Genomic DNA, 25,979 nt, shown 5'->3' on the forward strand with positions numbered 1-25,979 from the left:
CACAATAATTGTGGCAAGAAACATCACAATTATTAAATAAATATAGAAAGATATGTTAAAAGAATAAATTGTGGAAAAGAAGAATTTCATTCATTCAACTTGTGTATTCCAAAAGTTGTTCATCCTAGTATTTATAGGGTAAATGAGAATATTCTAGTTCATCAATAAATATAAATTGGTACTCTACAAAGTTTATGAACTATGCACCACTTAGGAACTCTCCATAATGAATGTTGGGCGTCATATTAATGTTATCTCTTTTTCCAACACTGTCCAACACTTTCCAACAAGATATTTGGACAAGTTGATAGAAAATTGCTACATACACACATACGATGAAGGCTTGGTGCGTCTGCATGCGTCTGGATTTGAGTATACCTATTGACAAACAATTATCAACATTAAATAAAAGATGTAGAAAAGCAAAAATGAAATAGTGCATGAACTTAGAAATGGTAAGGTCGTATTCAATGAGGTTGGAAAATCTCAACCACTGGAGTCACGCCTGCATGCATATATCTTTAGTTTATGTAACATTATGTTTCTAGTCAACCCCCCGTCTAATCATATTATTAATGCTGATTATAGCTTTTACCTAAAAGAGTTAGTGTAGATCATGCCACACTCGAAATTTTTAGTATTTCTTATACAAGTATTGAGTGAGAAGTTTATGTCATGTTTAACTTGCAACTAAATAAAAACTAATGATATTGTATATTAAATATCATCTCTAATTTTATCAATTCATTATTTGTCTTTTTATCAAAAACTCAGCCAGTAGTAATGTGTCTTGATCAACGCTAAGATTATACTCCCCTTTGACCCTATGACTAATTTATCTTAAATAAATCTTATTTTGACTTATTCGGTATTGTTATCTCATTATTTTATTGGCTAACGAATCATCTAAAGTATAGTCACCGAAAGTTTTTAAACATACTATTGAGATATGTCATCTATTGCAATTTGCAACAATTATTGCTATGCTATAAATCAACATTTACCGCTTTAATTTGACATTTACGTGATTGGCTGATGGAGTACGTACTAAACAAGCCCAACAGCAGTAAAGCCCATCAGCCTAAAGCCCAAGAAAGAGTATCAGTTCGGCGTTACCAAAGAGTTCGGCCCCAGCCTATAGCTCGGTAAAAGCCGACCAATCAAGCTCTACAAAGCTGCTCGGCAATAGTTCAGCAGTTCGGTCTCAGCATCGGCAAAAGCTGCTCGGCAATACCGAACTGGGAGCCACGACCTCCACTACACGATCTATCTAGTGGTGGGCCCATGCAGGCTCTCACGACATCCACGACATCCACGACATAATTACTGATGATGTAAGCCACTGCCTAGTTAGTGGCCATGCAGGATCTCATGACCTCCATGACCTCCACGACTTAGGGTGGTGATGCAAGCCACGATCTCAGTTCAATATATAAATAGAACTTAAATCTGATAGACCGGGATTAACTAACTCTAGAGATAAAGAGATCATATAGCAAGTCTGTGTTGTAAGCTGTAATCCCGGATCAAGCAATACAATCTTGCCCTCCCTTCTTCCCGTGGACGTAGATTTACTTCAGTAAATCGAACCACGTAAATCTCTGTGTCGTGATCTGTATTCTCTACCAGCATTTACTAACATCAGAAATTCGCGGATCCATCACTGGCGCCGTCTGTGGGAAACCAGAGAACCAAATCTGTGATAAAGCGAATTTTTGATCCTTTTTCCACCACTAAAAAAAAAAAAATGCATACCAGATCACATAACACCCGTGCCTCCGTCCGTGATAACCATGAGGAAGCTAATCCAGCAGCCCATAGGCCTGGAAAGCAGCCTCGTGAGAAATCTGTCTCCAGTTCTCACGAAGAAGGAATAAGCCACTCCAGGAGAGATCGCACCGAGTCTTCCCAGCCGCCCGATTTAAATGAAGCTGTCAAGCTGTTCTTGGCCGAGAAGCAGGAGGAGTTCTTAACCTTCCTGCAGAAGAGCCAACAGCCAGAGAAGACAACGGCGGATTCTCCCTCCTCATCCAGACATGAAAGTCACTACCGCAGTAGTGACGTGTCTTCCAGGAGAAAGAATCCTCAACCCCGACATGTTCCTGTTCCTCCTCGGTACCGGAACCACAGGAGAACTCCATCTCCTCCGTACCGAAGAGATGTCGGGTTCGCCATGTACGGAGCATTAAAGACTCCGTTCTCGGACGATATCACCCGAACTCCTTTGCCGCGGAACTACCGGACACCGTCAATGACTTATGACGGGCTAGTGGATCCTCATGACTTCTTGGGATGCTATCAATATAATATGGCGAACCAGGGTCTCAATGAGGTCCATATGTGCAAGCTGTTCCCCGAGCTGCTCATCGGGAACGCCAGAAGGTGGTTCGACAGCCTTCCTCAAGGCAGCATTAGATCCTACCGAGATCTAATGGATGCTTTCCACAGGAGGTTCTTTCAGAAAGCGGAAGCCCGAAGTACTTCGGCTCAGCTGCTTTCTATACGTCAAGGTTGCGACGAAAAGATCAGCGACTTCATGACGAGATTCCACAAGGAATGCCTACAAGTAGATGATCTCAACGATCTACTTGTCATTTCGGCATTCCAAAATGGAATCCTGCCCGGAGCTCTCTACAGAAAGCTCGTGGAATGCAGTCCGCAAACAGCTCAAGAGATGTGGGACATTGCGGACCAGTTTTCCCGTGCGGATGAGGCAGACCGTCGAAAACGGTCTTTAGACAGCTCATCCCGAGAAGAGAAAAAGAAGCCCGATCAAAGCGGCCAGGTGCTTCCTCGCCGAACTCCTTTTGAAAGAATTCAAAGGGCACCGGTACAAGGCAGATTGGGGCCACGTCTCAATCCTGAGAAGCCGCCCGCTCAGTTCGTACCATTAAACAAGTCAAGAACGGAAATTTTCGAACTACATTCCGATATGTTCGAAAAACCAAGGCGGACGACGAAATCGGCCGCGCGCCGACCTCAGGATCAATATTGCTCCTTCCATCAAGACTACGGTCACGATACCGAGGAGTGCCGACATTTGGCTGCAGGTATTGATGCCCTTGTGAAAGCAGGGACGTTAAAAAAATACCAAAGCAAGCAGCCGAAAAAGAACAAAAAGCAGGGAGGTGCGAACTGCGCTCCTCAGGATCTGAAAAGACAACAGGATCCCGAAGACGATAATGAGCCGCAATATGATGGAGTAATCCTAACTATTGACGCTCTCCCTGCCGGGAAGACTAAATCGTCTCTGAAGTCATAGAGCAGAGGTTTAAAAGCTCAGTCCGTTTGCTGGGTTGTTGGGTTTCAAAGGACGGACTCAAGGCAAATCCCTCAAAAGTTCAAGTTATTCAGAACATGGCGATGCCGAAGTCCATACACGACGTGCAAAGGCTAACCGGATGTCTAGCCGCACTGAATCGATTCCTTTCCCAAGCAGCCGAAAAGCAACTGCCGTTCTTCAAGGTGTTGAAAAAGGCACCAAAGTTCGAGTGGGGAGCCGAGCAGAAAAAGGCCTTTGACGAGCTCAAAAGGTATCTAGCCGAGCTTCCTATTCTCTCTGCTCCAACCGAAGCCGAAGTAATATTCTTATACTTAGCGGCATCGGATCAAACCATCAGCGCGGTGCTTGTACGAGAAGAAGGCCTAAAGCAGTTTCCCATCTACTTTACAAGCCGAGCATTAAGAGGTCCAGAAACAAGGTATCAACCTCTGGAAAAAATTGCTCTGGCGTTAGTAAATGCAGCAAGGAGACTGCGGCCATACTTCTATGCTCACAAAGTATGCGTCTTAACCGATCTGCCTCTTCGGCAAGTTTTGACCAAGCCAGAAGCATCAGGCAGAATCGCCAAATGGGCCATAGAGCTGGGAGAACACTCAATCGAGTACCTACCTCGGAAAGCCATCAAGGGACAAGCCTTGGCAGATTTTCTTGCAGAGGCCAAGTTCGATCAAGCAATCCCTGTCATTGCCGAACAGAAAAATTCTGCCAATGCCGAACTAGCACAGCCCTTGGAATCCGAAGTAGAGCCGCCGGACTGCTGGAGCGGATTCGTAGATGGAGCTTCAAACAAGATGGGAAGTGGAGCTGGTATTTTACTTGTCGCTCCCGACGGACACGAGGTAACCTACTCACTTCGGTTCCTATTCCCCACTACTAATAATGAAGCCGAGTACGAAGCCCTCCTGGCCGGACTCCAGTTAGCGCAAAGTCTGCTCGTCAAATCTCTCAAAGTCCATTGTGATTCACAAGTCATAGTAAATCACATGTTGGGTACAAGTGAAGCTCGTGACGAGAGAATGAAGAAGTATTTGGACAAAGCGCAAAGCATCAGCCGAAGTTTCTCCTATTTTCGGATAATCCGCATTCCCAGAGCGGAAAATAGCCGAGCAGATACCTTAAGTAAGTTGGCCTCAGATCCGAGTTCAAAGGCGGAAGAATTAATGCATCGAAGCATTGATGAAGCCGAGGTACATTCAGTATCCAGCTCGCCGAACTGGATGACGCCGATCTTGCAGTATCTGGATCAAGGACAATAGCCCGAGGATAAGAGAGAAGCTCGGAAGATCACGTGCCGAGCACTTCGGTACGAACTTCATGAAGGAGTCCTCTTTAGAAAGTCTTACCTCCAGCCGTTATTGCGGTGCGTAGGGCCAGAAGAGACGGACTACATCCTCAGAGAAGTTCATGAAGGATCGTGCGGTAGCCACATCGGAGCCAGAGCTTTAGCTAAAAAAGTTCTGAGATGGGGATATTATTGGCCAACCATGGTGCAAGAGGCAGTGCAGCTCGTCAAGAAGTGTACGAAGTGCCAAATTCATGTAAATGTCCCAAAGATGCCGCAGACCGATCTATACACTATGCAAAGCCCTTGGCCTTTCATGCAATGGGGCATAGACAGTGGGACCACTTCCTCAAGCTCCTCGGCAAATGAAATTCCTAATCGTTGCCGTGGACTACTTTACGAAGTGGGTGGAAGCTGAACCATTAGCTACGATAACGAGCTCAAAGGCATTGGACTTCGTCTGGAAGAACATAGTGTGCCGATTTGGCATACCCCACATCCTCATCTCGGATAACGGGACTCAGTTCACCGACAAGACGTTCAAGAATTGGTGCCAAGAGCTGAATATTCAACAGCGGTTCACTTCGGTCTCTCATCCACAAGCAAACGGACTAACGGAGGTAACAAATCGTATCCTGGTGAAAGGGTTAAAAGCTCGGTTAGAACAAGCCAAAGGACAATGGGTAGAAAATCTCCCTCAAGTCCTATGGTCCTACCGAACTACACCCACAACCTCCAACGGTGAAACTCCGTACAGTCTTGTGTACGGCACTGAAGCCGTGATTCCGGTGGAGATCGGCATACCCAGTCCCCGAACTCTAAATTTCTCAGCAGAAATGAATGACGACGGACTGAGAGCCGAGCTAGATCTTGCCGAAGAAAGAAGATAATTGGCATGCATAAAAGCAGCCAAGTACAAGGAGCAAGTAGCCCGGTATTACAACCAAAGGGTGAAGAAGCTGCAATTTCAAGTCGGAGATCTCGTCTTGAGAAACAACGAAGTAAGCCGAGCAGAAAAGCTGGGCAAGCTCGAACCCACATGGGAAGGTCCGTATCGGGTGTCAGAAGTCCTCGGCAAAGGGTCTTACAGATTGGCTCACATGTCAGGAGAACAGGTACCCCGAACATGGCACATTTCCAACCTCAAGAAGTTCCATTTGTAAGAGACAGTCCGGTCAGTCAGTCTTGAGTCCTGTTCGGTCAATGTGCTTTCTTTGGTTTGCTTGGTCTTTGTTTGTCTATGTGCGTTTTGTCTATGTGCGTTTTGTCTGTCTATGTGCGTGTCGTCTCTTACAAATGTTACTGAGGTATCTTGTTCTTCGAAGGCTGATCCCCTTCTTAGAACATATACAAGCCAACGATTGTGAGTCAAAGCTTCTGAAGAGGATACAAGACCACAATTCAGCTTAAACAAGCAGTTCGTCTGAAACGAGCTGCAATAAGCCAACGATTGTGAAGTCAAAGCTTCTAAAGAGGATACAAGACCACAATTCAGCTTAAACAAGCAGTTCGTCTGAAACGAGCTGCAATAAGCCAACGATTGTGAAGTCAAAGCTTCTAAAGAGGATACAAGACCACAATTCAGCTTAAATAAGCAGTTCGTCTGAAACGAGCTGCAATAAGCCAACGATTGTGAAGTCTAAGCTTCTAAAGAGGATACAAGACCGCAATTCAGCTTAAGAATCAAGCACTTCGTCTGAAACGAACTGCAACAAAAGTCCGATTCTCGCGATAAAACTTGCCTGAATTAGGACAAGGGAAAGTCCGATCCACGCGATAAAACTCGCCGAATTAGGACAAGGGAAAGTCCGATCCCCAAATTAGGACAACGGAAAGTCCGATCCGAGCGATAAAACTCGCCAAATTAGGACACAAGACGAGTCCGGTCAAAGATGTTTATTTCATCAGACCAAAGACGAGTCCGGTCAAAGATGTTTATTTCATCAGACCAAAGACGAGTCCGGTCAAAGATGTTTATTTCATCAGACCAAAGACGAGTCCGGTCAAAGATGTTTATTTCATCAGACCAAAGACGAGTCCGGTCAAAGATGTTTATTTCATCAGACCAAAGACGAGTCCGGTCAAAGAAGAGTTCACTTCATAAGACCGAGTTCACTTCATATTGTATATTAAATATCATCTCTAATTTTATCAATTCATTATTTGTCTTTTTATCAAAAACTCAGCCAGTAGTAATGTGTCTTGATCAACGCTAAGATTATACTCCCCTGACCCCTATGACTAATTTATCTTAAATAAATCTTATTTTGACTTATTCGGTATTGTTATCTCATTATTTTATTGGCTAACGAATCATCTAAAGTATAGTCACCGAAAGTTTTTAAACATACTATTGAGATATGTCATCTATTGCAATTTGCAACAATTATTGCTATGCTATAAATCAACATTTACCGCTTTAATTTGACATTTACGTGATTGGCTGATGGAGTACGTACTAAACAAGCCCAACAGCAGTAAAGCCCATCAGCCTAAAGCCCAAGAAAGAGTATCAGTTCGGCGTTACCAAAGAGTTCGGCCCCAGCCTATAGCTCGGTAAAAGCCGACCAATCAAGCTCTACGAAGCTGCTCGGCAATAGTTCAGCAGTTCGGTCTCAGCATCGGCAAAAGCTGCTCGGCAATACCGAACTGGGAGCCACGACCTCCACTACACGATCTATCTAGTGGTGGGCCCATGCAGGCTCTCACGACATCCACGACATCCACGACATAATTACTGATGATGTAAGCCACTGCCTAGTTAGTGGCCATGCAGGATCTCATGACCTCCATGACCTCCACGACTTAGGGTGGTGATGCAAGCCACGATCTCAGTTCAATATATAAATAGAACTTAGATCTGATAGACCGGGATTAACTAACTCTAGAGATAAAGAGATCATATAGCAAGTCTGTGTTGTAAGCTGTAATCCCGGATCAAGCAATACAATCTTGCCCTCCCTTCTTCCCGTGGACGTAGATTTACTTCAGTAAATCGAACCACGTAAATCTCTGTGTCGTGATCTGTATTCTCTACCAGCATTTACTAACATCAGAAATTCGCGGATCCATCATTGGCCATTTGCAAAAACCGCCTATTTCTAGCTAGTAGCGATGCCTCAACTTGTAACGTGAATGCATAATCAAATAGGCAATTTTTCTGTAAAAAAATAATTGATTGAATTTACTTATGCGATTTGGTAACTTCTTCAATTCTCTTATGTGCTTCAAAGTAAACTCTCGAAATAAATGGAGTGTTCTAGCATGTGTCATCCCACATCACATTTTCAAACCTTTACACATCTCATTAGGTTATTTTCCTTTAAAATTTATGGTAAACCCTAATTTAATCGAGAAATGGTTGAACAAATAAAGAGTCTTAGAACAGCAGCCGTCCAATGGAATAGACAAATAAATTGGATTAAATATATTGCATATGTAATAGTAGCATTTTTCTCGAACGTTAATGGAATCTAAATTAGTCGGCCTTGTTGCGTAACTTAGTGATAATTGAATAGACAACGACTTTGGGAATGAAATATCATTCCGAGTTCGAAACTCTATAATTCGTACTCATGTTTGCAGCTCTCCCGACTCTAAATAAAGTCATTATCTGTATATATATTTGTGGAATATAATTTCTAAAATAGTACTACTAAAATTTAGTAGATTACCTATAATTATTTTTTATATACTAGTACAAAATACTTAATCCAAAAATATTACAAATTATAAGTGATGGATCCGCGAATTTCTGATGTTAGTAAATGCTGGTAGAGAATAAAGACTACGACACAATGAATTTACGTGGTTCGATTTACTGAAGTAAATCTACGTCCACGGGAAGAAGGGAGGGCAAGATTGTATTGCTTGATCTGGGATTACAGCTTACAACACAGACTTGCTATATGATATTTTATCTCTAGAGAGCTTAACCTTTTTCTATCTGATCTAAGTTCTATTTATACATTGAACTAAGATCGTGGCTTGCATCACCACTAATGATGGTTGTGGATGTCGTGGAGGTCTTGGAGGTCCTGCATGTAGCGTAGGTCATGGCCTACGATCGTGGCCTGAGCTGACACCACGTGGTAGTGGGTGTGTTGGAAGTTGTGGAAATCCTGTATGGGTCCACTAACTCCTTGTTCGGTCGAATACTGAGACCGAACTGCTTTGGTTGCCGGTCTGAGAGTAGAGCTTGATGCCGACCTGAGAGCAGAGCTTGATGTTCGGTCGAATACTGAGACCGAACTGCTTTGGTTGCCGGTCTGAGAGTAGAGCTTGATGCCGACCTGAGAGCAGAGCTTGATGTTCGGTCGAATACTGAGACCGAACTGCTTTGGTTGCCGGTCTGAGAGTAGAGCTTGATGCCGACCTGAGAGCAGAGCTTGATTGGTTTGGCTTTTACCGAGCTGTAGGCTGAGGCCGAACTCTTTGGTAATGCCGAACTCATACTCTTCCTTGGGCTTTGGGCTGATGGGCCGTCATTGCTGTTGGGCTTGTTTCGTACGCACCCCATCACTACCCCCCCCGAAGGGCGAAGTGAATCACTTCGGCGAAGTGAGTCACTTCGGCATTCTGGATAAAGGCAAGGGGGAGGCTGATGTCAGGGGACGTGCCTTGCACGTGACCGCATTAAATGCGACAGTAAAATCCGGCCGTTGAATCCTGAAAAGGTGGGATTCGAAACGGTGCGACGATTTTGAAATCTTCGCCGAATCTGATAAATACCTCCTTTCTTCATCATTGAAGCACTTTTGCGACTGCTTCTTCTGCACTCTATCTCCTTTGCGTAAAAATTTCCTTCCGCTTTCAAGAATCTCTTCAGAATTTCTTCAGATTTTGCGAAGAGTAAGAACCATGTCTTCTTCTTCTTCTTCTGAGTTAGGTAGCGGTAGGAAAGGGGGCAAGGGGTCTTCTAGCCGGAAAGAGTCCGGGGAGAAGACTGTAGAATACTTTCACAGCGTCTTGAGTAAGGACACCGTGATATCTCTACACGAAAAATATCTTCTTCCCGGGGGGAAGGCGGTGGTTCCCGACGATGATCATAGGGCTAACGACCCGCCGGAGGGTTATGCCACCGTTTACGAAGCCTGCTTAGAATGCGGGCTTCGTTTCCCTCTTCCCCCACCTTTTGTAGAGCTTCTTGATTTTTTTCAACTCCCTTTAGGTCAGGTGACTCCGAATTCTTGGAGGCACTTGTCGGCTTTTGCTGCCGAACTCCGTAGGCTAGATAAGGATCTGTCTCTGCGGGCAATCCTTAATTTTTTCCAGTTTAAAAGGAAGGGATCTTGGTTTTACTTGATCCCCTTACAGCCTTTTAGGGCCTTCTGCAAAACCAAGTGGCCGAAATGGCAAAACCGTTTCTTTTTTTATAATAGGACTTCGGCTCCGGGCTTTCCTTGGAGAGGGCCGAAGTCCGTGATTCCTCATCCTCGGTTAGAACCGTTGGCCGAGCTCGAGGGCGAGCTCAATAAGATTCCTATGATTAGGAAACAGTACTCGGAAACTGAGCTCGTCAAGGGCGACCTCGTGTTCAATATCTCGTCTTCGGACGAAGAAACTGAGGGTGAGGATTTCTTTTTTATGCTTTACTGCTTTAGCGGCGAAAACTAACCTTGCTTTCTTGCTTTTTGGCAGTGTACATGCTGAATAAGGCTATCCGAAAGTCCTCCGAGCTTGTGGAGCCGGAGAGGCAGAGAGCCCCTCGCTCGGCGTCTGAAGCCGAGAAGAATCCGAAGAGGCAAAAAACCTCTTCTTCGGATCCGAAAGAGCCGGAGCCGTGTTCGGCTAAAGGGAAGGGGAAATTTCATGAGTCCCCAAGAGTGCCGGGGAAAGACCTGGTCATCTCCGAGGTGGTTGCAGACATCCCGGAACACGTCCCTGAGCCTTTTCAATGGCCGACGAATTTTGTGGAGGTAAGCTTTCTGACTTGGCTTCTTTTCCCCATTTTTTTGATGGCCATTCTGTTGAGTTTTTTCCTTGTTCATCTTCAGAGAGCCAAGCTCGTCTCCGTGGAGCTCTCCAAAGCATCCCACGACTACGAGGAGATGCAGAAGAAGTTGCATCTGGCTCGTAGTCTGGCCGAACAGGCTGAGGCCAAATTTGAGAGGGCCCGAGCTGCTAGGATCTCGGCTCAGGATGAAGCCCGGTCAGCCAAAAACCAGCTCATCATCCTGCAAGAGCAGACGAAGCACCGTGAGGCTCAGAAGGAGGCTGCCGTCGTGGCTGCCCAGGGGGAGGCTCTCCGTGTTTACACGGAGAAACTCTTTTTGAGCAGCCAGTTCTCGGCCTTTGTCGGTAGTCTGGTAAGGCTAATTACCGATAAGGGCGAGCAGGGGGCCGACGTTGTGCTGCCTCTGTACAGCCGAGAGATAGCAGCTCGGCTTCAGAATCTGCCGCTCCTTGAGGAGCTCGCTTCATCCTCGGTCCTGCTTTCTGCAGACCGAGTCCGGAGTTGTCGAGCTGATCGGGACGAGAACCTGGAGGCTATCTTTGCCTCCGTGGGACCCGTTTCACCCGCTTCGACTTACAACGGAGAGGGTGAGGCCGAGCCGCTGGAGCTGGAGGCCGAAGTCGAGCGGGCCGGGCATCCGGAGAAGGAAGCCGATCAGGAGGCGGAGGCGAGGCCGGCAGGATGCGAGGCCGAGGCTGAGGTAGCTCAGGAGAAAGAAGCTGAACCAGGCCGAGGAGCCGGAGACGAAGCTGGCGGAGTATGATTTCGTCTCCCTTCTCTTAGTCTAGTTTCTTCCTTGTAAAATGGCCTTGAAGCCCTCCTAGTAAAAAATTTTCCTTGTGAATGAAAAATTCTCTACACTTGTCTTCGTATAGCTCTTCGTACTCGCCTTTACTCCTGTTGTATTTTACTATCTGCTCGGTACAGCTGCCGAACTAATATAGCTGCTTTGTACTCAAGGAGATGGAGATACTTCACTGGAAACGGCTGTACTCTTCGGCTTTAGACGAAGCTGAGAAAAGAGCTATAGCCGATCAGACGAAGAATGACGAGCTTCTGGCTCGTTTAGTGAAGCTGGAGGCCGATAATAAGGACTTAGAGTCCGATAAGAATGATCTGGAGGCCGAGCTGAATACGACCATTGCTGAGAGGACTGCGTACGAGGATTACATCCGTGTGCGCGGGGGAATGACCATATCAGATGTTCAGAGTCGAGTTGACGAACTGTGGGAGGAATATCATGTACTCCGGAGGAACAATGCGCTGGAGAGCTCGGCTTGCCAACAAGTCGTGAAATCATTGCGGCGCTGGGCTTCTCGGTACGACATAGTTCTTTCCCGGCGTCCCTCAATTGAGAGATTCCTCAGGCATTTCCCGCCAACAGATGCTAGTACTCCAGCTCAAACCTCTGATTCACTTGCTCAAAACCCTACTCCAAGTCAGCAACGAACTCAGGGACAACCGGAGACGTCAAGTCGAGGACGGACTGAAGTTCGCAGAGGAGCTGTGGTTATGAGTGAGCAAGATCGGCAAATGCTTCGTGAAGAGACTCTTCGCCGCCGAGGTGCTAGGGCTTCCCGGGCTCAGAGAAGAGGTGGCAGGTCGATTAGAGCATCTCGTCGACCTGCTTATTCTGCGGCTGCCTGGAACGCCCGAACTCAGCTTCACGAGGATTTTGTGAATAGATGGCTCAACTTTAGCAACCCTGGACAGTAGAATAGTCCTTTGTAATAGCGTAACGCCATCTCGTAGGGTAGCGGAGTTGTGTGCCGAACAAGATTTGAAAAATGAAATTTTGTTTTCGCTTCTAACACTCTGTATTTACAGCTTAGCGAAAAAATTTCATCGTACTTGTCCTCGGTCTTATGAAGTGAACTTCTTTGACCGGACTTGGTCCTTGGTCTTATGAAGTAAACTTCTTTGACCGGACTTGGTCCTTGGTCTGATGAAATAAACATCTTTGACCGGACTCGTCTTTGGTCTGATGAAATAAACATCTTTGACCGGACTCGTCTTTGGTCTGATGAAATAAACATCTTTGACCGGACTCGTCTTTGGTCTGATGAAATAAACATCTTTGACCGGACTCGTCTTTGGTCTGATGAAATAAACATCTTTGACCGGACTCGTCTTTGGTCTGATGAAATAAACATCTTTGACCGGACTCGTCTTTGGTCTGATGAAATAAACATCTTTGACCGGACTCGTCTTTGGTCTGATGAAATAAACATCTTTGACCGGACTCGTCTTTGGTCTGATGAAATGAACATCTTTGACCGGACTTGGTTTGTGTTCTAATTTGGCGATTTTTGTCGCCGGGATCGAACTTTCCCTTGTCCTAATTCGGCGAGTTTTATCGCGTGGATCGGACTTTCCCAGTTAACCGAAGTGGTCTTATGCAGTAAACCTCTTTGACTAGACATGGTCGTCCTCGGTCTTATGAGGTAAACTTCTTTGACCGAACTTGGTCGTCCTAATTCGGCGAGGTTTATCGCGTGGATCGGACTTTCCCTTATTGCAGTTCGTTTCAGACGAAGTGCTTATTTCTTAAGCCGAATTGTGGTCTTGTATCTTCCTGAGAAGCTTGGACTCACAATCGTTGGCTTATTGCAGTTCGTTTCAGACGAACTGCTTGTTTAAGCTGAATTGTGGTCTTGTATCCTCTTTAGAAGCTTTGACTTCACAATCGTTGGCTTATTGCAGTTCGTTTCAGACGAACTGCTTGTTTAAGCTGAATTGTGGTCTTGTATCCTCTTTAGAAGCTTTGACTCACAATCGTTGGCTTGTATATGTTCTAAGAAGGGGATCAGCCTTCGAAGAACAAGATACCTCAGTAACATTTGTAAGAGACGACACGCACAGAGACAGACAAAACACACAGACAAAACGCACAGAGACAAACAAAGACCAAGCAAACCAAAGAAAGCACATTGACCGAACAGGACTCAAGACTGACTGGACTGTCTCTTACAAATGGAACTTTTTGAGGTTGGAAACGTACCATGTTCGGGGTACTTGTGCTCCTAACACGTGAGTCAATTTGCAAGACCCTTTGCCGAGGACTTCTGACACCCGATATGGACCTTCCCATGTGGGTTCGAGTTCGCCCAGCTTTTCTGCTCGGCTTACTTCGTTGTTTCTCAAGACGAGATCTCCCACTTGAAATTGCAGCTTTTTCACCCTTTGGTTATAATACCGGGCTACTTGCTCCTAGTACTTGGCTGCTTTTATGCAGGCCAATTCTCTTCTTTCTTCGGCAAGATCTAGTTCGGCTCTCAGTCCGTCTCCATTCATTTCTGAGGAGAAATTGAGTTCGGGGACTGGGTATGCCGATCTAAACCGGAATCACGGCTTCAGTGCCGTACACCACCGAATTCGGCTCCGGTGTGACTTCGGTCATTTCGCCTGCCTCTGACTCCGGCTGCTGTGATTGCTATGCTTGATGGTGCCGAGCTGATTGCTCGGCACTTTTAAGCGCAATCTGCAAACTCTTGCTCTCTTTTGATCACCTCGGATGACCGCTATCCCTCCTTTGGTGGGGAAGGTGTTCGGCGAGGAAGCCTCTGATCGCTATGATCGGGCCTCTTTTTGTCTTCTCTAGATGAGCTGTCTAAAGACCGTTTTCGACGGTCTGCCTCATCGGCACGAGAAAACTTGTCCGCAATGTCCCACATCTCTTGAGCTGTTTGCGGACTGCATTCCACGAGCTTTCTGTAGAGAGCTCCGGGCAGGATTCCATTTTGGAATGCCGAAATGACAAGTAGATCATTGAGATAATCTACTTGTAGGCATTCCTTGTGGAACCTCGTCATAAAGTCGCTGATCTTTTCGTCGCGACCTTGACGTGTAGAAAGCAGCTGAGCCGAAGTGCTTCGGGCTTCCGCTTTCTGAAAGAACCTCCTGTGGAAAGCATCCATTAGATCTCGGTAGGATCTAATGCTACCTTGAGGAAGGCTGTCGAACCACCTTCTGGCGTTCCCGATGAGCAGCTCGGGGAACAGCTTGCACATATGGACCTCATTGAGACCCTGGTTCGCCATATTATACTGATAGCGTCCCAGGAAGTCATGAGGATCCACCAACCCGTCATAAGTCATCGACGGAGTTCGGTAGTTCTGTGGAAGGGGAGTTCGGGTGATATCGTCCGAGAACGGAGTCTTCAATGCTCCGTACATGGCGAACCCGACATCTCTTCGGTATGGAGGAGATGGAGATCTCCTGTGATTCCGGTACCGAGGAGGAACAGGAACATGTCGGGGTTGAGGATTCTTCTTCCTGGAAGACACGGCACTACTGCGGTAGAGACTTTCATGTCTGGATGAGGAAGGAGAATCCACCGTTTTCGTCTTCGGCTCTTGGCTCTTTTGCAGGAAGGCTAAGAACTCATCCTGCTTCTCAGCCAAGAACAGCTTGACAGCCTCGTTCAAATCGGGCTGCTGGGAAGACTCGGTGCGATGAGTCTTTGAGCAGCTTGTTCCTTCTCCGTGAGAACTGGAAGTAGATTTCTCACGAGGCTGCTTTCCAGGCCTATGGGCTGCTGGACTAGCTTCCTCATGGTTATCACAGACGGAGGCACGGGTGTTATGTGATCTGGTATGCATTTTTTTTTTTTTGTGTAAGAGGATCAAAAACTCGCTTTTATCACAGATTTGGTTCTCTGCTTCCCACAGACGGCGCCAGTGATGGATCCGCGAATTTCTGATGTTAGTAAATGCTGGTAGAGAATAAAGACTACGACACAATGAATTTACGTGGTTCGATTTACTGAAGTAAATCTACGTCCACGGGAAGAAGGGAGGGCAAGATTGTATTGCTTGATCTGGGATTACAGCTTACAACACAGACTTGCTATATGATATTTTATCTCTAGAGAGCTTAACCTTTTTCTATCTGATCTAAGTTCTATTTATACATTGAACTAAGATCGTGGCTTGCATCACCACTAATGATGGTTGTGGATGTCGTGGAGGTCTTGGAGGTCCTGCATGTAGCGTAGGTCATGGCCTACGATCGTGGCCTGAGCTGACACCACGTGGTAGTGGGTGTGTTGGAAGTTGTGGAAATCCTGTATGGGTCCACTAACTCCTTGTTCGGTCGAATACTGAGACCGAACTGCTTTGGTTGCCGGTCTGAGAGTAGAGCTTGATGCCGACCTGAGAGCAGAGCTTGATGTTCGGTCGAATACTGAGACCGAACTGCTTTGGTTGCCGGTCTGAGAGTAGAGCTTGATGCCGACCTGAGAGTAGAGCTTGATGCCGAACTGCTTTGGTTGCCGGTCTGAGAGTAGAGCTTGATGGCTTTAAATATGATACTAGGTTACAATAATAAACTCGTAATAAATGGTATTCTGGTGCCGCCTGCCCTAACCATTTAAAGCGAATTACACATGTTTTAAACATAATCCAAATATAATCTAACAACCTTATACTTTTTAAAAAATACATAAAATCAATACTAGTTAATAAGATGAATATCCATGTAGACAAAAAACTTAACCAAGACCAGAAGTTCACTTGATAGTTTTTTAGAATTTAAATATATCAAGATATGTGACCGTCAATAAATTTTAAATAATTTAAAATCAAAGATGATAGCCAATTTATTAGAGTGATGTCTAAAATCGGTGCATCGGTATACCTGAGTGTGAGAGATTACTTATCGTGTATTTGGAAATATAAAAAACTATTAGAACTTGAGTTTATATAAATTAGATAATTTCAGTTACCTAATAATTAAAGTAAGATTTTACAATTGAATTGTTAATGGAGATAATAATAATAATAATAATAATAATAATAATAATAATAATAATAATAATAATAATAATAATAATAATAATAATAATAATAATAATAATAATAATAATAATAATAATAATAATAATAATAATAATAATAATAATAATAATATACGGTAAGTTAAAGTGAAATCCGCAATTTTTAAATGACATTACGATCTGCTTGGTAAATTATTAATTGAGAATATAGTTATACTAATCGTAATAGTTGTCGTTATATAACTAACTACAATTCATAATTTTAAAAACATATTAATATTTAGTAATCTATCAAATAATAATAATAACAATAATAACTATATATAACAATAATGATTATTATAATTATAATTATAGTTTGTATAAAATGAATCCCACTTTTGTATTTTCATAATTGATTAAAAAATTAAATAAATATATGGATTTGAAGATAGAAATGAAATTACTTTTTCAAATCTTCTAGCATAACTGATGATGGTGGATAAATACAAGGAATAAAAGACGTTCATAAAGGGAAAAAAAAGAGGCTTATTTCATTTGACTGGGTAAGGTTGAGAGAACGCAGCCGAATTCGTCCTCTTTTAAGTAAAGTAATCGATAAATAAAATGATAATCACCATAAAAAGTGGTCAACATCACCAATGTAATTTCTAAATCCTCAAAATCTTAACGTCATAATCATCTAGTTAATTTCCAAAGACAATAATTTTTAATGCCGACCACTTTTTCTTCATTGATTGATTATTAAATATTTTGTTTTAATTTTTCAGTATATTTTATCGACATGGCTAGTAGTTTTACCTATTTTGGTTTTTAACCTCAGAATATCCCTTCATGATTTAATAATTTAAACCAATACCAACGAATAAAATTGTTTGTTTCACAACGTATTGAACCAAGGCTAATTTAAACTAGTTTTTGATGTATTACATTAACTTATCTTTGTTAATATAAGTAAAAGTAACTCAAATTACCATACAAATACACAAGTGCTTGCACGTGACACGCATGCGCACGTGCAGGCGCGTGCATGGGTGGGTACACAGGTGCTTGCACGGTTAACGCACCTGTCCGATACCACACATAACTTCATGATTTTATTTACATTTTATGAAAGTCTACGGCCAATTTCCTTTTTAAAACACCGACATTGGCACATTTTTAATTCCCTTTTCCAAGTAATAAAGATAGGTTGTTAAATTCATGCAAAAGTTGCCGGGATGCCACTTCCATCAAGATGTTTCATTACATCTATTTCATCTTCATTTTCAATGCCAAATTGAATGAGAGTTTGTGAAAGTTGGATACAAAATGAATAAAATACATCTCACTAAAAACTTACAATTTTTCACTCATGCGATCCTGAATAACATTATGTCTTCATTATGAAACTTGATGGCAACCGCAAGTTTTTACTTTTGTTAACTCTTTCATTTTTAACCTATTTCAGCTTCTTAGAATTCCACGTCGGTATTCATGGGCGGATCCACATGACCTAATAGTGGGGCATTCAAAAATTTGAGTCTATACTAATTTTTCTTCAAATTTAAATTTTATTTGAATTCCTTCTTAAATGCCCATTCTCAATTAGGGCTGGGGGAAAATATCGAAAAAATGATATATCGCTCGTATCGTATTGAAAAATATCAAAAAAATATCGGATTTTCGATATATCGTAATTTTCGATACGAAACGATACCGTATCGTAAGTTTTTGCTACGATAACGATATGAATTTCCTTATATCGCGATATATCGTTTTATATCGAATATACGATATATATCGATATTTTCGATATATCGAATTTCGGTACGATATATCGAATTTTGGTACGATATATCGTTTATATCGAATATACGATATATATCGATATTTTTGATATATCGAATTTCGGTACGATATATCGAAATATCGATACGATAACGATATAGATATCCTCCATATCGAAAGTTCGATATATCGAAAATCAATATATCGAAACTTTCGATACGATAACGATATGAAATTCTTTCATATCGATATTTTCGATACGATATACGATACAACGTTTTCGATATGATATATCGTATCGACCCATCCCTATTCTCAATTCTCAAATTATTTACTTTTGTATATTTTTGTCCCCTTTATTTAATTTCTAGCTCCACCTCTGTTGGTAATGATATAATGGAAGGATCCAACCATCAACAACAAAAAAAAAGTATATATTGGAGGAAAACGGATGTACTATCACTCCCATTCGTCGTCATTTTTGAATATTAGTGCGCAAACTGTCGACCAACTTGAATGCAATTATGAATTTATAATAATTTTGTGATTTTTGTTTGTTGGTATTTGTATTAAGATTTAAGTTAAATCTCTCTAATAAGTGAAATAGGCGGAGTGCCCACATTTTTTTGTAGGACACGTGGGTCCCTCGTGGTTTGACATGAGTGGTCGACATCCACGTCATCTCCCGACTTATCCTAATTAGTGATTTCCGATTGCTTTTCAATCTATTCCTCGGATAAAGATTTAGGGTTTTTTAGTAAATTCACATTTCCACGTTTGAAAGTGGACTATTTTGTAGGGCCTACTGCAACTAACATTGTTACCGCTTATATCGGTCAAAATACTGTTTTGCGATTCTATTTCTCGAATTTTGTTGAAATTATTTTAATTATTCTCGACTCAGAAATTGTATTTAACAACAATTCCGCCTCTAAAATCAAATAGCCGTAATGGAATTTGATAGTTTGAATTGGATTTAATTAATTATGCACTAATTTAGCTTCTAGTAGTATTTACTAAAAAGTAGTAGTAAAACAAGATTAGCAAAATCGAAATTGAGCTGCATTACTTCATTTTATTATTGTTTTCTTTGTTCTCAAAAGTCAAAACTTAGTTGTAAACTTAATTTTGTTTAAAGTTTCACTAATTAGTGGTGAGGAACACCTTGCTACATGTTTTGAACGCCTTCTTGTCTAATTGCTTGATTAATAAAGAGTGGTAAACACACAGAATAATTTAGAGCACAAACAATTTATGTTTCATTGATGAATGACTCTTATAACGTGCTTGCAAATTGTTTAATTTTATACTACTACTATATGTTTCGTAAATAATTTAAATTTTTCAAAAGTCAATCTTGGCAGTCAATGAGTATAGTTTAATCCATTACATAAATAATTTACTTATACCTATATATATCGTTATAATCTTTATAAAATATTTATTTTGATATACAGTTGAAAGAAATTCATGTAAAGAGAGTTTGAGTTATTTAGCATAGAAAAAGTAGGTGTCTGCTGTATTATGAATAGAAAGAAGTCATTATAAATTTGAAAATATATAGATTGCAAGATAACATTTAGGTCATGTGACTCACACTATTTTCAATACTTATATTGCAAAAATGACCAAATTACCTATATCAGTTAGTATAATTTACATACGCCTGATATTAAATTATCAGACTAATATTTGACCTTAGTTTTATAACAATGTATTATTGGAATTTGATTATATTATGGAGTATAAATTATGCATATATGACTAACTTTATATATTGCAAACATGCATGATCCTCCATGAATATTGTGTTGCAGCACTACTTGGAGTAAATAATTTCAAAATAAAATTTATAAGCATAATACAATATACTATAATTATTTAAAAAATATTTCATAGATAATTCTAGGACTGGAAAAAAATATCGAAATACCGATCTTATCGTACCAAAAAATACGGAAAATAACGATTTTTCGGCGTACCGTTATTTTTGGTACGGTATGATACCTTACCGTAATATTTCGGTAAGGTAACGATATGAATTTTCTTATACCGCGGTATACCGAAATTCGATATATTCCGTAAAATATAAATATAATTACATATAAAATGTATTGTATATATTTTTTAATTATAAAAATCTATTGTGAAATATAAATTTAATTATAAATAAATATATTTAATATATTTTTTAAATTATAAATAATATTCTAAAAACTCAAATATTTTATTTCATTGATGTTGAAAGTCAGGTATAACGAAAATGAGGTACAATATTGGTATAGAACTTCATCATACCGAAATTCGGTATACCTGAAATTTTGATAAGGTAAAGGTATGATTTTTTCACATGCCGAATTTACGGTAAGGTATATGGTAATGGTATGGTGGTTTCATTAAAGTATATCGTAACTACCCACCCCTATATAATTCAATTAGATGTACTTTCAATGAAAACTATGCAAATAATATTTGCAAAATAAGTGGAATACAATTAGCTAAATCTCATATTATTAGCGTGTCTCTAATTGATGTGATTGAAATAATTAATTTTACAGCGGCATGATATTGAAATGTTATTTTCAGGTATCTTATGTGACCACGAATTAGTAGCATACAGTACATTTTAATAATAATTTTATAGTATGACAACTCGCCCAAGATGCGAAACACAAATCAATATATTAATTACATATTCCATCTAAAGATCAAATTACATATAGTAAATAACAAAAATATATCTAGAAAGCGAAACTTTTGACGTTTTGAAGCTTATTTGTAAGCACACACACGTTTACATTTATAATAATGCTGATTAAATGACACAATAAATTCATATATATGCATTCTTACATAGGTGAGTGAGTCATGAGTGTAACTTCTTTCTCACTATCTTTTCTTTATAAATGAGCAAAAACTAATTAAAAAGTTAATTCAAATGAGTTTGCAATAGAATTTAAAAAAAGAGAGGGTCTCCTGCACCATAATCTCTTCATAGCATATTATGAGAAATTATTCTGATTCTCGAATTTAGTTGAGGTATCAAACTTTTTCTAATACTTGAGATGAGATAAACATTTATTTTTTTTAAGGGTTGACATTTTGTGTGCATTATATTCTCTATTACTCGGAATGCTTTTCCTAATCGTATAGTTATTCATTTTCAAATTTTGAAGTAGATAATATTCTTTTAGAAAGTAGAGCCACAGAAATGATTAAGTTTGGCAAAAATAAGTGGAATGATGATTTCTTTTGATTTAAATTTCATCCTTCTAAAAAAATTAAATTCCAAAATATAATACTCCATATTTATGAATAACTGCTACGAGGAAGAAATATCGAACCTTATATTTTCTAAATTATTTTCCTTGAATTCACTGATTTATTTAATTTTTTTTCTACCCCTCTCCCGGTCATTATATTTCTCAATGAAAAAAATGCCTCGGCTAATTCATGTGCTGTAAATTGAATTTTACATTTATCTCGACATAAAAAGATTTAACTTCATCTTTATTATTTTTATTTACACAAAATACAATAAATACTGCTAACTAATTAAAATGAGAATCAATGAGTAGATGAGCACTACCCCACTCAAATAAATAGATACACATCTCACAACAAAGGAGTGAATTAAATATGATTTCAACAAGAAATTCATGCAAATCAAAACAATAAAATCAACTCATGTATATCTCCACCCACATTACAGTTACGAAATTGTTTCTTTCTGAAATGATAAAAAGGAAAAGAATAATAATAATAGTAATAAAATTTGAAATTCCAGAAAATTCCAAATGCAAAAAAGCCAGAAAAGATTAGAAATCATGCATAAAATGGCAAGTAAAAACAAGGGCAGAGTAACTGACCTCTGCGAGAGTTGAATCACTAGTTTGACCTTCAATGGTTAGGTCATTCAAGAGAAGCCCAGAATTTACTACCTGAAATTGTTATTTACCGCCCCCTTTTCTCCACGCGCGACATTGCGCGTGCATCCCAATCACTATTTTTATAACCACTCTCTAAAAATTACCCAAGAATCTGTTCCAAATTAACCGAAGTTAGTTTCTTACAACAAAATTAACTGATTCTAAAACAAACCCTGCAATACTTAAGAGAGTTACCGGGAAACGGTAAATATTATTTTTACCGATTGTTAAAAGGGGGGATCCGGTCAACGGAGTTTGACCACGTTGTTTTAGGTAAATACTGACAAATCTGAAACGATGGGGCCAATTTGGTAAAAATACCTCCGGAATTTTTGTTTTATGATTTTTTTTAATATTCTGTGTAGGCTCGTATTTCTGTGATTATATATAAAAGGGGATGTTTCATTTCTCCCATTATCTCCAAACGGAAAGAGAAGAATCACACACAAACGCACACACATAACGCGTAGTGATATGAGAACCAGGAGAGGGCTGTGTTATCCGAGAGTGATGAATAGGTGCGTCGAGAATAGCAGCGGCGGAGTGGCGAAGAGGAGGAAAGTCGAGCTCGCCGGAGACTGCCGGAAGATTTTTGAAACCTCGCCGGAGGTTGCCGGAGGATGCGATTTCTTCGATGCTTTGCCCGACGATCTCGTCCTCTCTGTTCTCGGAAAGCTCAGCTCCACCGCCGCCTGTCCAGCCGATTTCGTAAACGTTTTGACGACGTATGTATTTCCGCCTTTGTACTTGTTGAAAAATTAGATGAAATTCACAGACTTCTGATTTTAGATCTTTCAAAGCCTGTGCGTTTCTTCCTGTTGCTTATCCTCTAATTAGGAAGGCGGTTAGAGAGATTAATCCTAAGAGAAAAAAAACTGAATGGCGGATTGTCACATTAATCCAAACTGTTTTTGATTTTCCGCTTCATGTTCCTTATCTTTTCAATTTATTCTTCATCTGAATCTAACGGTTATTAATTTTGCGAATGAATAGATGCAAAAGACTGAACGGATTAGGCCTTCATTCTCTAGTCTTATCCAAAGCCTCTCATAAAATGTTGGCCGTTAAAGCTAGCAGCTGGTCCGAGTCGGCTCACCGATTCCTCAAACTCTGCGCCGATAGCGGAAACATCGAAGCTTGCCACACTCTCGGCATGGTTAGTATTTTCATTAATTTTCGTTTTATTTCTAAAAAAAAGTAATTAAAAATTCATTTGCGAATTAGGCAATACATGCAAATCTCATCACATAAATTCAAAAAAATCGACTGAGATTTCTCAACAGTAATATTAATTTAATTTTCCGTAAACAGATACGTTTCTATTGCTTGCAAAACCGAAGCAGCGGCGCATCGCTAATGGCGAAGGCGGCGATCGGCTCGCACGCCGCCTCGCTCTACTCGCTCGCCGTGATCCAATTCAACGGCAGCGGCGGCTCGAAGAACGACAAGGACCTCCGCGCGGGGGTCGCCCTGTGCGCACGCGCTGCCTTCCTCGGCCACGTCGACGCGCTCCGCGAGCTCGGCCACTGCCTGCAGGACGGCTACGGCGTGAAGCAGAACATCGCGGAGGGGCGCCGCTTCCTCGTCCAGGCCAACGCGCGCGAGCTCGCCGTCGTCCTCGCCTCGAATCCTTCGGCCGTCGTGCCGCGCTCCTGGTTGACGTGTAACCACCAGCGCCACGTGGCCGGGGGAGGGGGCGGCGGGTGCCCCTTGCTGAGCGATTTCGGCTGCAACGTGCCCGCGCCCGAAGCACACGTCGCGAACCGGTTTTTATCGGACTGGTTCTCGGCCCGGGACGAGGGGGTGCCCGGACCAGGTCTGAGGCTTTGCTCTCACTCGGGCTGCGGGCGGCCCGAGACTAGGAGGCATGAGTTCCGGCGTTGCTCTGTGTGCGGAGCAGTGAATTACTGCTCCCGCGCTTGTCAGGCGCTGGATTGGAAGCTCCGCCATAAGGCGGAGTGCACCCCCGTGGAGCGGTGGGCCGACGCCGACGGAGACGGAGAAAACGACGGTAACGGAGATGAGGCTTTTGAAGGCAACGGCATTGGCGAGGAGGCGATGGATGAAAGCTGAGGAAACTGACGGTAACGGCTGAAGGAGTCGAGAGAGATAATGGAGAGAATGTGGGGGTCAAATTGTAGAGAAGAGAAAGATTTGGGGTCAATTTTTGATGGACTAAAAATGTTACAATTGTGGTCAAGTTTTTTTTTTGTATAGGAATGTAAAGTGCTGTCTCTTCTCTCCCCCCCCCCCCTTTAATTAATATCATTAGTTATAGAGTTTATTGAAATTCGATGAAAACAAATATTGAAACTTATAGCAAGTACAATATTCAATTCAAGTTCTCTTCTTATTTTTGTAGATTTGCTAGTCAAGTTTAATATGATTATATGAATAAGGTATAAGAGCATCCACATCCGTGCTCTTACCGACGAGCACGGATCTGGGTCCGGACCCACTTTTACTCTCTGCTCTTAGGCAAGAGCACAACACCCACATCCGTGCTCTTTCGCAAGAACATGCTCAAGGGTCCCACCATTCTATAATTCAATTTAAATAAAAACATTTCCACAATATTAAAATGCATTAAAAATAACCGGAATAATATTATAAATTACAAAAAAATTAAAATCCTAAAAATCAAAAATTACATAATTAAATTCATAAAATTAAAAAATCCACTACTCATGGTCGAATTTCGCCCAAATGGATGATGAATGTGTGTATTTATAGATGATTTTGGGATTAATTTTTTTTTTCAAAAATTTCAAAAAATGGTAATAAAATCTGTATATTTTTGGGAATCCAATTTTTTTTTTTTATTTTTGGTATTATTTTCGATTTTAAAAAAATGTCAATGACCAATATAAACGCACCACGTCGCCCTGCTCCCTGGCACGGACATGCTCTTAGCTAAAAGCAGCGCCGTGCCAGCGGCAAGTGCGCAGCGGCGGACAACGGTGCCGTGCTGCTGGCACGGACGGACAGCAGTGTGCTCTCCCTGTGGATGCTCTAAGAAGCAAACATTGATAATGTGAATCATAATTGTAGATTAGAAATGGTGAGTTTTATTGCAGAAACGGGGACCAAATGATAAGGGAAAGGGTGATGTTGCTGGGCTTTTTTCACACTTCTTCAATTGACAACATTATCTATCACATGAGATGTGGGACATGATGGGCAGCTAGCTACGAGTTCTTGATAAATTTCTTCAAAACAAAGTGTGACATTGATTCTAAATGAAAATTATTAGGTGAAATTTTCTAAATAGCCAACCACATTAATATGCTTGAAATCTGCCTTAACTTTAGGGTAAAGACTGAAGTTTGAGAAAGCTCATTTGAATCTATAATGTGAATGGAATTTGGATAATTAAACTAGCAAAGTTTTGTAGTATGATATAATTACACTCAAAGCCCTTTTATTTTTTACTTTTAAGGTTCTATTTTGTGGCAAAGAGGACTATAATAATAAACAGTTTAGGGTTGTTTTGGTTTATTCATTCTGTTCTTACAAGTAAAGTCCGGTTATCGATTATAATCGATAACTGACCGTTTATAATCACATATTTAGAAAATCTATATAAACATTTACTAAATATATTAATTTTAGCATTTTATGTTTAAAATGAATGTAACTTGGTGGATATAACGTTTGCTTCACACTCACAAACTAGTATGTTCGACGCCTACTTCGCGCGCTTTAAGTTTCTTATTCATTGTTTTTTTTGCATTTAATACGAGAATTAATTTTTTAAAACGTGCACGCATCATTTTGACTCTGAGTAGTTGCGATTCACATCTTAAACCAAACCTTCCAAATAGCAGCAACATGCATCCTCCCCGCTACGAAGCAAGTACCTGCAACACGTCTTCATCCACTATCTTCATCTTCTAAAGCTTTGATTGTTTTTTTATTAATTGAATAACTTACAGATTAGGCCATCCACAATGGGGGGCCCTAAAGCCGCCCTATGCACCGCT

At 41.2% G+C, this 25,979-nt stretch overlaps 1 protein-coding gene across 1 annotated transcript; it reads left to right on the forward strand.

Annotated features, from left to right (window-relative positions):
- Positions 1 to 22,427: 22,427 nt before the first annotated feature.
- LOC121772715 (F-box protein At1g67340-like) lies at positions 22,428 to 24,366 on the forward strand. The gene is made up of 3 exons (XM_042169913.1): positions 22,428 to 22,721; positions 22,990 to 23,152; positions 23,308 to 24,366. Exons 1-3 carry the CDS (start codon positions 22,471 to 22,473, stop codon positions 24,067 to 24,069), a joined length of 1,176 nt encoding a protein of 391 aa, XP_042025847.1. The 5' UTR covers positions 22,428 to 22,470; the 3' UTR covers positions 24,070 to 24,366.
- The last annotated feature ends 1,613 nt before the right edge of the window (positions 24,367 to 25,979 follow it).

Source organism: Salvia splendens, chromosome 16 (assembly GCF_004379255.2).
Source record: "Salvia splendens isolate huo1 chromosome 16, SspV2, whole genome shotgun sequence".
In the NCBI taxonomy this organism is placed as follows: Eukaryota; Viridiplantae; Streptophyta; class Magnoliopsida; order Lamiales; family Lamiaceae; genus Salvia; species Salvia splendens.